At 49.9% G+C, this 15,689-nt stretch overlaps 6 protein-coding genes across 6 annotated transcripts; 4 read left to right on the forward strand and 2 right to left on the reverse strand.

Annotated features, from left to right (window-relative positions):
• Window positions 1–214: 214 nt before the first annotated feature.
• Window positions 215–2,076, reverse strand: IAQ61_002341 (uncharacterized protein; the record flags this gene model as incomplete). The annotated part of the gene is made up of 2 exons (XM_003834185.2): window positions 1,858–2,076; window positions 215–1,785 (listed from the first exon to the last, which is right to left on the reverse strand). Exons 1-2 carry the CDS (start codon window positions 1,910–1,912, stop codon window positions 215–217), a joined length of 1,626 nt encoding a protein of 541 aa, XP_003834233.2. The 5' UTR covers window positions 1,913–2,076.
• A 233-nt stretch (window positions 2,077–2,309) lies between these two features.
• Window positions 2,310–3,035, forward strand: ATP23 (Mitochondrial inner membrane protease atp23; the record flags this gene model as incomplete). Its single annotated transcript, XM_003834186.2, has 1 exon — window positions 2,310–3,035. The coding sequence occupies one exon, from the start codon at window positions 2,310–2,312 to the stop codon at window positions 3,033–3,035; it is 726 nt and encodes a 241-aa protein (XP_003834234.1).
• Window positions 3,036–3,424: 389 nt separating this feature from the next.
• ARK1 (Serine/threonine-protein kinase ark1) lies at window positions 3,425–4,742 on the reverse strand (the record flags this gene model as incomplete). Its single annotated transcript, XM_003834187.1, has 3 exons — window positions 3,425–3,577; window positions 3,634–4,587; window positions 4,644–4,742. The coding sequence occupies 3 exons, from the start codon at window positions 4,740–4,742 to the stop codon at window positions 3,425–3,427; spliced, it is 1,206 nt and encodes a 401-aa protein (XP_003834235.1).
• Window positions 4,743–5,111: 369 nt separating this feature from the next.
• IAQ61_002344 (uncharacterized protein) lies at window positions 5,112–5,978 on the forward strand (the record flags this gene model as incomplete). Its single annotated transcript, XM_003834188.1, has 2 exons — window positions 5,112–5,425; window positions 5,480–5,978. The coding sequence occupies 2 exons, from the start codon at window positions 5,112–5,114 to the stop codon at window positions 5,976–5,978; spliced, it is 813 nt and encodes a 270-aa protein (XP_003834236.1).
• A 1,826-nt stretch (window positions 5,979–7,804) lies between these two features.
• IAQ61_002345 (uncharacterized protein) lies at window positions 7,805–13,625 on the forward strand. The gene is made up of 7 exons (XM_066095511.1): window positions 7,805–8,829; window positions 8,883–9,227; window positions 9,282–10,698; window positions 10,755–11,086; window positions 11,147–11,566; window positions 11,619–12,892; window positions 12,962–13,625. Exons 1-7 carry the CDS (start codon window positions 7,984–7,986, stop codon window positions 13,155–13,157), a joined length of 4,830 nt encoding a protein of 1,609 aa, XP_065954347.1. The 5' UTR covers window positions 7,805–7,983; the 3' UTR covers window positions 13,158–13,625.
• Window positions 13,626–14,312: 687 nt separating this feature from the next.
• On the forward strand, window positions 14,313–14,926 carry IAQ61_002346 (uncharacterized protein; the record flags this gene model as incomplete). Its single annotated transcript, XM_066095512.1, has 3 exons — window positions 14,313–14,419; window positions 14,526–14,722; window positions 14,787–14,926. 3 exons carry the CDS (start codon window positions 14,313–14,315, stop codon window positions 14,924–14,926), a joined length of 444 nt encoding a protein of 147 aa, XP_065954348.1.
• Window positions 14,927–15,689: the final 763 nt, after the last annotated feature.

The raw sequence follows: 15,689 nt of genomic DNA on the forward strand, positions 1-15,689 counted from the left end.
CATCTTACAAAGCTCAAACACTGTACTTCCTTCGACCAACATAGCACAATGGCATTTCATCGTGCACGAAACCAGAAACGACATGCCACTTCACCCTCAACTGACTGTATATTCCCCACCTCTATATGTTCTATATTCCTCTACGTAAAACCCAAGAAATAGACTCCCACTCCATTCCACCCTCCTCCCTCAGTTCCACCCCCAACCCACCCACTCAATGCACCTCCCCTTCCCTCCCCGCACCACCCAACAACCCCGGCGTCCCCGGCCGACTCCGCTCGCCGCCAAAAAACGCAATGTTCTCCCTGAGCGCCACATACTCGCTGTCTGCGTAGCCCAGCGCCTCGCTAATCTGCGTACTGTGCAAGCCCTTAATGCGCCGAATCTCCATGGCGCTGTAATTGACGACGGCGCGGCCGATTTCAAAGGGCGCGGGGTTGTAGATTTCGTAGGGTAGAGGGTGTGTTGGGGAATTGCGGGGTTGCGTGTGGGAGAGGCTGGTGTATGAGGGGGAGTGGGGGAGGGGGTGACGAAGGGGGATCGGGGCGTGCATGGCGTGGGCTGCTGCGCTGGGGGTGTTGGGGGCCTGTGTGAGTTGTTGTTGGAGTTGGTGTTGATGTTGTTGCTGGGGCGAGGCAGCGTGTTTTGAGCTGGTAGTTTGAGAGGATGAGGCGAGACGTTTGACCACGAAGATACGGACGGCTTCTTGTTGGGCAAAGTGGCCGTCTACATCTACGATGCCGGCGGGAAGGAGTCCGGCCTTGTCACTGAGAGCGGCCCATGCGCCATGGTCAATGTATATGGCGCCGTGGGGGGCAAGGCCGTGCAGAATCCAGAAGTAGCGATCGCGGATGGGGTTTGAGATGGGGAGGAAGCGAGTATGGAGTGGCACCGGCTCGATGGATTCTGGAGACGGTGTTCGTGCTGGACGGAGGTCTTGCAGTGATGATGTAGATGCGGAGAGGTCGTGATTGGAACTGCTCATGTTGGTGGTTTGCGGTAGTGGTACGCCATCGTCTTGAAAGTTGGAGACAGAGTTGCGGTTCGAAGACTTTGCGCTCCGGTGCTTCTCGGCATCTGCAATGATGGCCGAGATGTTGCCTGGCTTACTGCTCTTGGTGATGACGGTCGTGACACCTGCGCTTGTTGCCAATCGTGCGGCGACGATCTTGGTACTCATACCGCCGGTCCCCAGTGCACTTCCTGCTGAACTGACATCAGCCGCCAATTCGGCAATGTCCTCAACCACACTGATGCTCTTTGCGTCTGGATTCGTCCTGGGATTCTTGTCATACAGACAATCGACATCGGTCATGAGGAACAGATAGTCTGCCTGCACCATGCCCGCCGTAATCGCACTCAGTGTGTCATTGTCTCCAAACTTGATTTCCGAGACGGCCAGCGTGTCATTCTCGTTGACAATGGGAATGACGCCCATGCTCAACAACTCGATGAAGGTGTTTTGGGCATTCTGGTACTGCGTCCGGTCCGCAATGTCGTTTCTCGTCAACAGGACCTGTGCAATGGTCTGGCCGAGGTTGCCAAACAGCTGATCCCATAGCGATATCAACTTGCACTGCCCAATTGCAGCCAGCGCCTGCACTTTGGGAAGATGTTTCGGGCGACGGGGGAGATTCATGCACCGTAGACCAACGCCAATGGCACCGGATGAGACAATGACTACACGGTGGCCAGCAGCGGTCAAGCTGCACGCTGTTTCGACGATGAGGGAAAGGATGGAGAGGAGGGGTTGGTGCGTCTTCTCGTCGACAATGGAAGATGTTCCTGCCAAGCGCATGTTGGTTAGAGGCTCTCATCTGCCAGACATGGGGACTTTTAATACAAGAGCGCATTTACCGAGTTTGATGACGACGGTGAGCTGTCCAGGCTGTTTTCGCATGTGGACCGCCATGGCGTCTGTATTGAGAGATTATGGATTATGGCGATAGCAGGATATAAGTGATTGCGAAGAAGCGGAAGGGATATAGCGAGCTCAATTGGCTCGTCGAGGCTGTCGTGGACATGTGCACTCCCTCTTTATACGCTGGTGGACTGCATGAGTGGATGAAGCCCAAGAATCCGAGCTGTGAGCGCCCTATTCTTTACACGGCCGCTGTACGTTGTGGTAAGCGGCGGCGATGTCCTTGTTCCCCGATTGGCTCCCGCAATTCAACACCACGAACGGTGGGCGCAAAGGATCATCCCCAACTTTTTTCATGCGACGCAAAGGGCCAACAGGTACACAACACCATAACAGATCGTCGTAAACCCCGCACAATACCACGCCCTACGATACACCGCCAGCGATCATGGTCAACCCAGAAACCGCCCCCGACGGCGCCTCCCTCGCCGCAATGTCCACACCACCCCCCAAACCCATCGACCCCGTATACTACAACTGGAGCACTACCTTCTCCATCATGCTCGGCCGCATGACCGGCAACCGCAAAATCGACCTCGAAAAGGGCTATTTTTCAGAAATGGACGCTATAAAAGCGGACTCCATCTGCAAGCGCTGCGAATCCAACAAAGACTACCTCCTGCAATACTCGCCCATCGTCTCCTTTCTCAAAGACGAAGTCGCCAAATTGGGCGCCGACTTGAACAAGGACAACATCCTCTGTCGCATGTGCACCAACGAGCAATCCGGCGGCTTCAGCCTGAACCACGGGATCCTGCTGTGCGCCAATAAATTTCGCAATCGCGGGCACCAGGAGGATACCATGGCGCATGAAATGGTGCATGCGTGGGACCACTTGAAATTCAAAGTCGAGCCGGAGAATCTGCGGCATCAGGCGTGCTTGGAGATCCGCGCAAGTACGCTAAGTGGAGAGTGTCGGTTTACCAGAGAGTTTTTTACTCGGAATCAGTGGAGGGTCACCGAGCAGTTACAGAATTGCGTGAGGAGGCGGGCGACGTTGAGTTTGATGGCGAGGCCGGGGATCAAGGATGAGGCCCATGCGGGCAAGGTGGTGAATGAAGTTTGGGACAGCTGTTTCAAGGATACCAGGCCGTTTGATGAGATTTACCGGTAGACTGGTGACGAACAGATGAGCAGGTAGGAGTGTCTTACCTGTAAGAGATTCACGTATACCATGTATGTATATCTAGATACGACTGGCATGAGAGCATAGCGATGGCGTTTTGAGGTTATGAGTTATCTTCATGTATCAAGATCTTCGCTCACGCAAAAAGAACCCGGATTGGTTCCGGATTTAATAGTGGTCGCATTGCAGTCATGATAATACGCTTCAAAGTACAATGCAAGCAAACAAAGTCATCTGATTCAAAAAAGAAAAATCCAAACTCCAACTAATGCGAGTGTCCATGGGACAACTGCCCCCAACATTACACCTTTGCGCCATGCATATATGCGACTCGTCAAATAGATCAACACCAGTACTCCAGGCAATACAACTCACATCTAGTAGGTTTCATCCGACTCGGAGCTAGCGCGGAATTTGCCTCCACTGGCACGGTCGAAGGCTCGCTCGCTGCCTTTGCAGTGCTTTACAATCCACGGATGGCATTCCACATCTTCGAGAGCGATGCGCTTTTCTGGGTCCAATACAAGTAACTAAGTCATGTTAGCAGATAACTCACAGGCAATGTAAAGTTTTCGAGTTAACGTACCCTCTTGATCAGGTCCCTAGCCTCTGGGCTCACAAAGTTGGGCACTGTGTAGTCTCCTCTGGCAATTTTCCGTTGTGTCATGACCTGCGTGTCCTCAAAGGGCGCCTCGCCCACCAAGAACTCGTATGTCAAAACGCCCAAACTCCACAGGTCGACCTTTTCAGAGTAAAAGTTGTCCTTACCGCCACCCCTCAACATCTCTGGGGGCAGGTAGTCGAGAGTTCCACACATGGTGTTTCTTCGGTTGTTGGGTGCGTGGACAGACCATCCGAAATCCGAAATTTTGATCTCGCCGTGGATGCCCATGAGGATGTTCTCCGGCTTGATGTCGCGGTGCATGACGTGCTTCTTGTGGAGGTACTTGAGGGCTGCAGCCATCTGAGCGACGTATTGGGCTGCCTTCGGTTCCGCGAACCGTTGCTCGCGGCGGAGATGCTTGTACAATTCACCCTTGCCGGCGAATTCGAGAATGAGGAAGATGCGCTTTGCGTCGTGGAAGTGACCAAATAGTTTAAGGATGTTGGGGTGGGTCAGGTGCGATTGAATCTCAATCTCTCTTCGAACCTGCTTCTCGACCTTGCCTTGCTGAAGCTCCGACTTGTGCAGCACTTTAAGGGCACAGACAAAACCAGACGACTTCTCCTTGGCAAGGTACACACGACCAAACTTGCCCTTTCCAAGGGGCTTTCCTATCTCGAACATGCCGAGATGCCATTGCTTGGGTGCAGCAGGTGTAGTGTAGATGGCCGACTCAGTAAGTGTGCGACGGTGCGACGGGTTCTGTTCTGAGCTTCGACTGGCGGTAGCGGTGACGGCGACTTTGACGTTGGCGCCTTTGCTTGCATTCTGTGTGGCCAGCTTCTGTAATGGTATTTGATGGGGTAATTTCATGCGGTTGGCGGCTGATTGTGAGGAAGAGAGGCCTGCTACCGATACATTGGTTGCAAGCGACGGCTTTGGCAATGTTAATAGAGCTTTCGTTTACAAGCAGCAGCATCATACTCTCATACCTTTGTCTTGTGATATGTAGTCGTAGATGAGATCTGTTCATCATTCTCATCCGTCACAGTGATCCGCTCCATGGCGGCTTCAAGGTTGGCGACGTCCATGGTGATGATGGTGTGCGCAAAACGCAGACTTCAACGAAAGAGAAGTGGCAACTTAAGCTAGAAGAAAGCAGTCCTCTTGAACGAGTTCTGGCGCGATATTCTGCGTTTGACCGGGTTAAAGATGAATGTTGGAGGATAAGCAAGGCACGGGATGAAGGTTATCGACAAACAAGTCGTCTCCCATAGCAACAACAACAACACCATCGGCGCACGGAGCTCTAGTTTCAACCCCACTTCCCCCGCGCCACTGCCACTGCCACTGCTACGCTCGCAGCGCATTGTGCATTGTTCGTGAAAACACCAGGAAATTATTTCCGCTGTGTTCCCTTGTAAACGAGCGCATTGCTCGACGAGTTGTTGTCTCACAGCATGTCGACCCTCCATGGCCCCCCCGCGGTGGACACACAGGCTCCTGGCCATGCAGACACCTCGGTCACCAAGGAAGGCTTCAAAATCACTACGCGCAAATTACCTATTCTCAAATCTGCTCCCATAGAGGACATGACGAAGAGGCTGGGCATCACACCACCCGAGATGATCTTTGGCGACAACTTTGTACGGATCGAGCATGCGCAGAGCGGGTGGTATGTTGACTTCAACGCCTTCGATGCATTAGACCTGGTCGACAAAACTGGTGACAATATGTTCAAAGTCTCCTACTCGAAAGAATGGCAGCAAAATCGGTACACTGCCTGAAAACGCTTGTATTTCAGTCGTGGTTGTGCTAATCAAGTCAGTCAAAAGCAATTCGAGGATATCAAAGAAGTTGTCAAACCCTTCGACTGGTCCTATAGCACAGACTACAAAGGCACCACGCCAGCAACCCCGGCCTTCCAGCCCACAGACTCGCCGATACCCCTCGCCCTCCTGAAGCGACCTGATCCCATCCACTTCTTCGACGAAGTCATGCTCTACGAAGATGAGCTTGCAGACAATGGCATTGCGATGCTGTCCTGCAAGATACGTGTCATGCCGCAGCGACTGCTCCTCCTAGTTCGCTTCTTCATGAGACTTGATGATGTCGTCTTCAGAATACGTGACACAAGAATATTCGTGGAGTTTGGAACAGGTCAGGTTATCAGAGAGTACACGGCGAGGGAAGACGCATATGAAGAGGTCAGGAAAAGAATAGCTGGCCGGAAAGAAGATGTGCTTGCGACAATGCGAGATCCGAATCGCCTGCAAGAGTACATACCCGTGGTTGACAACAGCCTGGAAGGCGTTCAACTAAGGTGAAAAGTGCTGGCATGTTCGCAACGCGTGCCATACAAGTAAGAAGCCGCCTAGCATGAGCCTAGAAGAATACCACGATCAGGCAAAGGTACATGAAGGGTTGCCTCATATCCCATAAGATACCAGCATACCCTTTCTTATGTACTCGACGTACTCTGCCCACGCAGTCAGTCTGCGTACCCATGCAAAGGCTGCGAGTGACCTAACACTCCAAGATTCCATATCTCCACTATAAAACTCATGCAATACGGCCAGCTTTCAGGCCACTGGTAGTCGTAGCCTGAAGGAGACTCCGAGTGGAAATGAGGTCCCAAAGCTACCAGGATGCTGGCACCAGACTATATCTTGTCTTGCAGGGGCATCACACCACTGCAAGTTTGCTAGTGCGAATGCGCTGTAGAGTCCTTGGCTGTTGCCTGTCTACACCTACATGTACATAGCCTTCAGTACTGTACTATGCAAATGCTTCTTCGCTTGTACGGGGTGTGGTTTTGTTCGGAGCCCCATTTCTTGACAAGTGCTTTGCGTGAATTTTTCAGGGCAGAGTACCTTCTACGATCAGTTGTCAATCCTATGCGTGGATATGATGTGATTGCAGGATAGCATATACTATGATACAGACAATGTGTTGTCACCCTAGTTTGGTTGTCTATTAGTGGGTGCGAAGGACAAGGGTTATACGTTTTTGTGATATTCATTGCGTAGGACTATAGTAGAGTACTCTAGACAATCTAGGGAATTTTGTGAGTATGTATTGAGTTGTTGAATAATCATAGACTGATATATGATTAGGGGATGAATTGCATGTGAACGATTCACTAGCGTCCAGGCCTGACTATGCACTTGGACATCGCTGAAAGCGTCCGCTGCTACACTACTACCACGGCCTACCCCCGTCCCTCTGGCCACAAATCGCAACCAGGTTTCAGTTTGGTAAACCGATAACCCGAGCATCTACGTATCAACGGTTCGGGCACTCGAGCCGAGAACAAAATCCTTCACCGCATGTCGCCATACCTTGTGATATGCATGTCAGCGTCGGACTATGGAGATGACTACCTAGGCGCGGACGATAGAGGACAAATCTGCTAAATCCCCCTATCTGATTTTGTGCTTTTCTCACCATGCCAGAATGATTTCGTCCGTGTGGTAGTGGTACATATTTGCGTCGTCCATCCCGACCGTATTGACCGTATTCGCTGCGCCTCAAGACGGGATATCCCTGCGGCTCTAGATGCGTAGTAAGAAAGGGATGGCGGAACTCTTGGCCTGCCGACATGAGTCTCTGAGAGTGGCTGGAAGATACTACCCACTTTTGGCCCAACAAGACGCGTATGTACGCATTCGTGCAAGCTGAATCTGAGCGCGGCGCCCGCTTGATGATCTCCCATCTCGTCGATCCTGGCTGCATATACGCATTCTAAGTGGATGCTTGTGCAAGTCCAACCGATCGCCTCATCTCTCATTCCTTTATCGTACGCACCGAGGTTCCCTGAAATTGAACCGTCCGCAGGGCCAAATCACATAGATCTATCCGGGTTGACCTGACTATACCCAGCTTGATAAGGCTCCGGCTAGACCGCGGATTTGGACTCTATTTCTTGGATGTTCAGCAATCCTTCAGGTGCTGCGGCTTCATTACCATGATGTCATGGTTACTGTGTGCCCGAGCATCAGGATCCTTCCCTTGGCACCGAGTAGCTTGCACTCTACTAACGAAGGCCTCTGCAACAGCAATACGCCTAAGAAGAAATGGTTGGCTCCGCCGAATCTCAGGCAGCCTGCATCCCGTCAGCAATTTCCCCAATCAGAAAAAGGGCAACGTGGTTGTGATTGTCAGCATTTTGGTGCCAGAGCTAATGGCGCACAATCGCCGGATCCGAATGCCATGACCGCATTGTTCCAAGCAGTATTTTAGGTTTTGAAATACATCAAGTAAACATGTTGGCTGATAACAAACTGCAACCACCTCCCTCTTCTTTCCAGGCTGTTGTCGTTCAAGCCCTCAATGGCTGACTCCAAGTCGCACAGTGAGGGCGCAATGAGCGCCATTGCTGAGAGCCACCCCATAACATCAAACGAACAATTTTCTGGAGGCGCATCTGGGCGACAAACATCTCCCCATGGTGTCTACCGCACAGAATCCGGTCGCGAGACCTATCACCCTGACGGTCATGCTCATAGTCCTGGAGCTGTATTCTCTTCGCACTCCTATCACAAATCAACGGATGACAAGCACGCCCCGACCGCTTCTGGACAAGGAACAGATATTCTGTCAACTGGGAATGGATCACAACCGCAGCACACGGGCGCTTCGCAGGATGTTGAAGAGGCAGTAGTCATGGAACCGATCGACAATGTCGATTCCCTTAGTTCATCAGGGTCCTCCACCAGATTTGGATCGAATGGCCATAAGAAACACAAGAAGCGAACTAGCTCATCCGATCCAGACGCTGACGGTATAGACGGGCAGCCGCTTGCGCGACGAGTTACGAAGTCAGAGATCGACTCTGAAGGCCGCAGGGCTTTGCAACGTGTCTTAACAACGGCTTCACAAAAGATGGCACGATCAATGAGCATTGCGTCGCCAGATGACCCCTCCGTAGATCCAGGCAGCGATCAATTCGACCTAACCAAATTCATGAAAATGTTTCGGAGACAACTCGAAGGCGAAGGTATTGAGTTGAAGGAAATCTCTGTTGTATACAAAAATCTTAATGTTTTCGGATCGGGTAAAGCCATACAGCTACAGAAGACAGTCAGTGATCTAATCATGGCGCCACTGCGCTTCCGCGAATATTTTGGGGGGTCAAAACGCAAGCAAATCCTACACTCGTTTGATGGCATCATAAAGGTAGGATGATTCATTTTATGAACTGTCAAAGACTTATGCTTACGAAACCTTAGCATGGCGAGCTTTGCGTTGTTCTTGGTCGTCCTGGCAGCGGTTGCTCAACGCTGTTGAAGGCTTTGACTGGTGAACTCCACAGCTTAGAGATCGACGATTCAATCATTCATTACAATGGCATCCCACAGAAGAAGATGATCAAGGAATTCAAAGGAGAGACAGTCTACAACCAGGAAGTCGACAGGCATTTTCCACATTTGACAGTGGGGCAGACGCTTGAGTTTGCTGCTGCTGTAAAGACGCCATCTAACAGACCTGGTGGAGTCAGTCGTGCAGAGTTCAGCGAGTTCACTGCGAAGGTGGTAATGGCAGTCCTTGGCTTGAGCCACACCTACAACACAAAGGTATAACACCCGGAACAGTTTCAGCAGAAGACTATAAACTGACATCATGAGTAGGTTGGCGATGATTTCGTTCGTGGCGTCTCTGGTGGTGAGCGGAAGCGTGTTTCTGTCGCAGAGATGTTGCTTGCGGGTGCCCCACTGGCTGCGTGGGATAACTCGACACGCGGTCTCGATTCAGCTACCGCTTTGAAATTCGTCAGAGCTCTGCGAACTGGTTCAGACTTAGCTGGCGGAGCTGCAGCTGTTGCCATCTATCAAGCCAGTCAAAGCGTTTACGACTGCTTCGACAAGGCCGCAGTTCTTTATGAAGGACGACAGATCTATTTTGGGCCCGCTGGCGATGCAAAAGCATATTTTGAGCGACAGGGCTGGTACTGCCCGCCCCGACAAACTGCTGGAGATTTCCTCACTGCAGTCACGAACCCGAGCGAACGGAAACCAAGGAAGGGCATGGAGAACAAAGTCCCTCGTACTCCGGAAGATTTTGAAAAGTACTGGCGCGACTCACCCGAATACAAACTCGTGCTTGAGGAAATTGAAGAATTTGAACAGGCAAACCCTATTAATGAACACGGAACTTTGCAGCAGCTTCGCGAAAAGAAGCAATTCATCCAGGCCAAACATTCACGTCCGAAATCTCCGTACCTCGTCAGTGTACCTATGCAGGTCAAGCTTTGTACCAAGCGTGCTTACCAGCGTATCCTCGGCGACATTGCTTCTACGGCTACTCAAGCGGTGCTTAATCTCATCGTTGCCCTCATCGTAGGCTCAATCTACTTTGGTCATTCGGACGGTACTTCCTCGTTCGCCGGTCGCGGCGCAGTCCTCTTCCTAGCTATTCTGTTCAATGCTCTAACCTCCATTGGCGAAATCAGTGGACTCTATGCCCAGCGTCCTGTCGTGGAGAAGCATAATTCATACGCATTCTATCATCCTGCATGTGAAGCTATAGCTGGTATCGTCGCAGATATACCAGTCAAGTTTGTCCAGGCTTTGGTCTTCAACATCGTCTTATATTTCCTTGCACAGCTTCGATATACACCTGGACAATTCTTCTTATTCTTTCTCGTAACCTATATGGCCATTTTCATAATGGCGGCCATCTTCCGCACCACTGCTGCAGTTACCAAGACGGCATCACAGGCTATGACTGGAGCAGGTGTCTTGGTTCTTGCGCTTGTCATCTACACTGGGTTTGTCATACGCATTCCGGAGATGAAAGTATGGTTCAGTTGGATCCGCTGGATTAACCCCATTTTCTATGCTTTCGAGATTCTGCTTGCAAATGAGTTCCATGGCGTTCGTTTCCCATGCGATTCCTACATACCTGCGGGCCCAGGTTATACACAGACGGGAAACTCGTTCATATGCAACACAGTGGGTGCGGTTGCTGGTCAGACCTTTGTAGATGGTGATGCATACCTCGAAGTGGCATATTCGTACCAGTGGTCCCATGTGTGGCGAAATGTTGGTATGTGCTCTCGTTGTGACTCCTGCCCAGGTCTGACTCCTGCTAACCTTACCCAGGTATTCTTTGCGGTTTCTTGATCTTCTTCATGACTACATACTTCATGGCCGTCGAAATTAATTCTTCCACTGCATCTACCGCCGAACGGCTGGTCTTCCAGCGCGGCCATGTACCAGCATATCTGCTCAAGGACGGTAAAGATGAAGAGGGTAAAACTGCAGCCACAGCTGGTGGACAAGAAGGTGCTGGTGATGTCAGTGCTATCGAGGAGCAAAAGGGCATATTCACATGGACAGATGTTGTTTATGATATTGAAATCAAGGGCGAGCCTCGGCGACTGCTAGACCACGTATCCGGTTATGTAAAGCCAGGTACCATGACAGCTCTTATGGTATGTGCGAATGTGTCGTTGAAATTCTGATCTTTGGCCCCCCGCTGACCCGCAAACTAGGGAGTATCCGGGGCTGGCAAAACCACGCTCCTGGATGTGTTGGCTCAACGGACAACCATGGGTGTCATCACTGGCGATATGTTTGTCAACGGTGCTCCACTTGACTCAGCTTTTCAGCGTTCGACCGGTTACGTGCAACAGCAGGATCTCCATCTCGAAACCTCCACTGTTCGCGAGGCTCTCCGCTTCTCCGCTGTGCTCAGACAGCCTAAACATTTGAGCAAACAAGAAAAGTACGACTATGTTGAGGAGGTAATCAAGATGTTGAACATGAGTGATTTCTCCAATGCGGTCGTGGGTGTACCTGGCGAGGGCCTCAATGTTGAGCAGCGCAAGTTGCTCACGATCGGGGTCGAACTTGCTGCGAAGCCAAAGCTCCTGCTCTTCCTTGATGAACCTACCTCTGGTCTAGACAGTCAGGTTAGTCCAGTCCTGTGTGTTTTCCAGTAAGCTGTTGCTAACAATTGAACAGAGTTCTTGGTCTATCATCGCTTTCCTCCGCAAGCTCAGCGAGGCTGGCCAAGCAATCCTGTGTACAATTCATCAGCCATCAGCCATCCTTTTCCAAGAGTTTGATCGATTACTCTTCCTCGCGCGCGGTGGGAAGACCGTCTACTTTGGCGAGCTTGGAGACAACTCACAGACATTGCTCAACTACTTCCAGTCGAATGGTGCCCGCAACTGTGAAGAAGATGAGAATCCTGCTGAGTATATGCTGGAGATCGTCAACCAGGGAAAGAATGATAATGGGGAAGACTGGCATGATGTTTGGAAAGCAAGTGAAGAAGCTTCTGGTATTGAACGCGATATTGAGCAACTGCACCAAGAGAAAAAGCACGAGGATCTTAACATCGCCAAAGAGACTGGCGGAGGAGAGTTTGCTATGCCGCTCACTACCCAAGTATGGGAATGCACCTACCGCGCCTTCCAACAGTACTGGAGAATGCCTTCTTACGTTTTGGCGAAGTTTGGTCTTTGTGCGATCGCTGGCTTGTTCATTGGATTCTCCTTCTTCCAGGCCAACGCGACGCAGGCTGGTATGCAGACCATCATCTTTTCCGTCTTCATGATGACGACCATATTCTCCTCGCTCGTCCAACAGATACAGCCACTCTTCATCACTCAGCGATCCTTGTATGAAAGCCGAGAACGTCCAAGTAAGGCATACTCTTGGATTGCGTTTATGATTGCCAACATTGTTGTCGAACTCCCTTACGGCATCGTAGCTGGTGTTTTGGCTTTCGCTTCCTTCTACTATCCAGTCGTTGGAGCCAACCAGGATTCCTCCCGACAAGGTTTGGTCCTCATGTTCATGATTCAACTGCTCATCTACACTTCCACCTTCGCCGCGATGACGATTGCAGCCCTTCCCGACGCCATGACAGCTTCCGGTCTCGTCTCCCTTCTCACATTGATGAGTATTCTTTTCAACGGTGTTCTGCAACCTCCCAGCCAGCTGCCAGGCTTCTGGCTCTTCATGTACCGCGTGTCGCCCTTTACGTATTGGATCGGTGGACTCGTCTCTACCATGTTGGCTGGCAGAGCAGTTACTTGCTCTGCGAGTGAAGTCTCTATCTTTGATCCCCCAGGCGGTCAAACATGTGGGACCTACCTCGCCGATTACGCAAATCTGACCGGTGGTGTGATTCAAAACCCAAGAGACAACTCAGCCTGTCGGTACTGTTCACTCAGCAATGCCGACCAGTTCTTGGCTGGCTCCAGTATCTTTTATGGGGAACGTTGGAGGTATGTTTCCATTCTGTTCATTGTAAACCCACCCATCTTTTTGAGACATTCATACTAAATGACAGGCAGGAACTTTGGAATCCTCTTTGCCTTCATCTGCTTTAACGTCTTCCTCGCACTTCTCTCCTACTACCTTTTCCGCGTCGCAAACTTCACCTTCTCGAGCGCAAAAACTCACAAGACGGAAAAAGGAGCCAAAGCCAAGAAAACAGCGGAGAAGGCCAAGGAGGGGGCTGCCGATACGACTCGACAGGGTGCATATTAACCCTCCATGGATGACGAGGGAGGATCGAACTGCGTTCAATATGATAGATCAAATATATCATCTGTTCAAGATCTGCACAAGTTAATCTATGTGAAAAGTACAAAATTTGGAGTGGACCTGGCACTTTGAAACATTCGGGGCGTTTGGCTTGGCCCTATCGTACTTGTACAAAACTAGCGGTGCTCGAGTCGTTTCTATATACGATGCGGGATCTTGACACACTAATATATAGCAATGCGGAACTCCTACCATTTTCTCGCTGTACTGAATCTGATCGCTGGAGAAAGAGCAGGATTGCACATTGTATTTACAGGTATGCACAGTACGGAGTATGGTGCAACAGTGCTGAAGAATTTCTTGGGTTCTTGAAACAGTGACGAGTCACGAACACAAGTTAGTCGGCCCGCTATAAACGGAAACTGAGCACGGACGTATCTAACTACTACCTAGTAGATCCATATGCAAAAAGGGCCCACAGTATAGTTTGCTATAATGTATGAAGTACCGATATTCAACCTTGATCTGGAGATGTTATCCTTCGAAGCGGTTGTCAGGCCATGACGTTGTGCGCGCATGGACAGACTGTGGGTTGGGCGCCCATATATACTATTCTATTCGTGAACAATCCATTCATGGATTATACGCACCTTTTTGGTTGTTTGGCGCAGTGGGAATAGACACCGTGTCCTAACAGTATGTAATGTCAGGACGCATGATGCAGGCTAATTCTATTACGCCAAGTAATCTAGAAGGTATGCATGATTCATGATGTGGCTATAGAAGGATATGGTGATCGAATGCTGCATCACAACAATGCCTTAGCGCAAGTGTATTTGAAGATAGCAAACAACTGGTGACACTATTGTAGATTGACCCATCCAACATCACGATCGGAAATAAGATGAAATCGGCCCTTTGTCCCACCTCCTAAACGCACAGCCCTAACTGCCACGATACATGCAGTAGGTATCGTGGGTTTTCTAACCGTTGACGACAACAGTATCCAAGCCCTGTGATGAAGGGCCGAAAACATCCTGGCTATGATTAAGTTTCAAATACATAAATATTTACAAAGTATCTCATTATGCTGATAGAAGGCTAATTGACTGGCCACGACCTTACTTTTAGCCTCTGGTCTCTCATCTATATGTTACTATGGCACACTCTATCGGCCTTGATCCTCAGTGGATTCGGAGATTCAAGATAGTTCAGTGGGGGCCGAACCAATGGTTAGTCGAGTCTGACTGTTCGGCATTGGCCCGGTCATATTCGGTATAATATAGCCATCGATGGGCAACTGAGGCGAATGTTTCCAACCCCTAGATAGCAGTGAGGTCAACTTTCCAATAAAGTGCTGCTCTGATCCAGGGTGGAAAAAGTACAAAACGTCTTCCATCATTTCCTTGATAGTCACCAAGTCTCGCAGTCTATCCAAAATTCAGCCTCTCTTCTTATCACCATCATTATGAAACTTTCATTGAGCCTTCTCACCGCTACCCTCGGCCTCGTAAGCGCTGCTGCTGTTGCTCAGGATGTCGCTTCGGTTGCAGCTGAGAGATGTCAAGGTATGGAATTTTCCCTTTGAATGCAACTACAATTTCTCTTCAGCCCACTAACACGACTTCATAGATTGTGTAAATATGTGCGACTTTACTAAGAATTTAGATGATTGTGCAGCCCAAGCTCCAGATGGGATCGGAACTGTAGTTGCCTATTGCCGCTGGCAGATGGGAATTCGACCTTGGGATAGACCCAAGTGCAATTCTTAAGGAAGGGCTCGCTCGCAACTTTTCATGTTTACCAGTGGCATTTGGTTACGTATCGGAACATTAAAAGGCCACGGCTTGATCTCAGAGGTCTAGTCATCTTACATGTAATTCAATAAATCACTGGAGTGAAGCAAAAGACTCGACAAGACTGGAATCTCCCTATGGTGTGATGTTTCAAACGTTTAGTTTTACAGAGTGACAGCAAAACACGCTTACCAACATTGAAATCATAGCCATCAAACCTTTCGACGGATTTTCATTCTGGGCCGCTTGAGTGTAACTGTTGCTTAGAACACTTAAGCCGGTGTCAAAATTGTCTCTCTAATCTAGATGCGTCTGGAAAGCACTGTTACCTATAGATCTGCAGTACTGTCAAAGATATGATTACTTTTAGTGAATATGCGTACAACGTGAATCAACATGCCTGGATGCGATACCAGCATTCTCATTCGACTGGTTCTTGTCTTTCTTTGAGTCATTCTTCATGACTGCAAGCCGATGCTCATTGAAATATCTGCCCTTTCATGCTCATGCTCGCAGACTCCTCTATATCATGAACGTGACATGTGAAATAGCTCTGCCATGAGCGACTGGGTTAAAAAGATGTTCGATTGATTCATTCGCACGTAGAAATCTGCTTGAGTAGATCTAATACTAACCTTTCAATTCTGCTCCATGCTAACTATAATTACATATGACTCATGAGGCAGGTCTCAGGATGTGAAGTGTCCTATACTAGAACGCATGCAGATAAACGCGTTGA

This window comes from Plenodomus lingam (genome assembly GCF_022343315.1).
Source record: "Plenodomus lingam strain CAN1 chromosome Unknown contig_14, whole genome shotgun sequence".
Classification (NCBI taxonomy): Eukaryota; Fungi; Ascomycota; class Dothideomycetes; order Pleosporales; family Leptosphaeriaceae; genus Plenodomus; species Plenodomus lingam.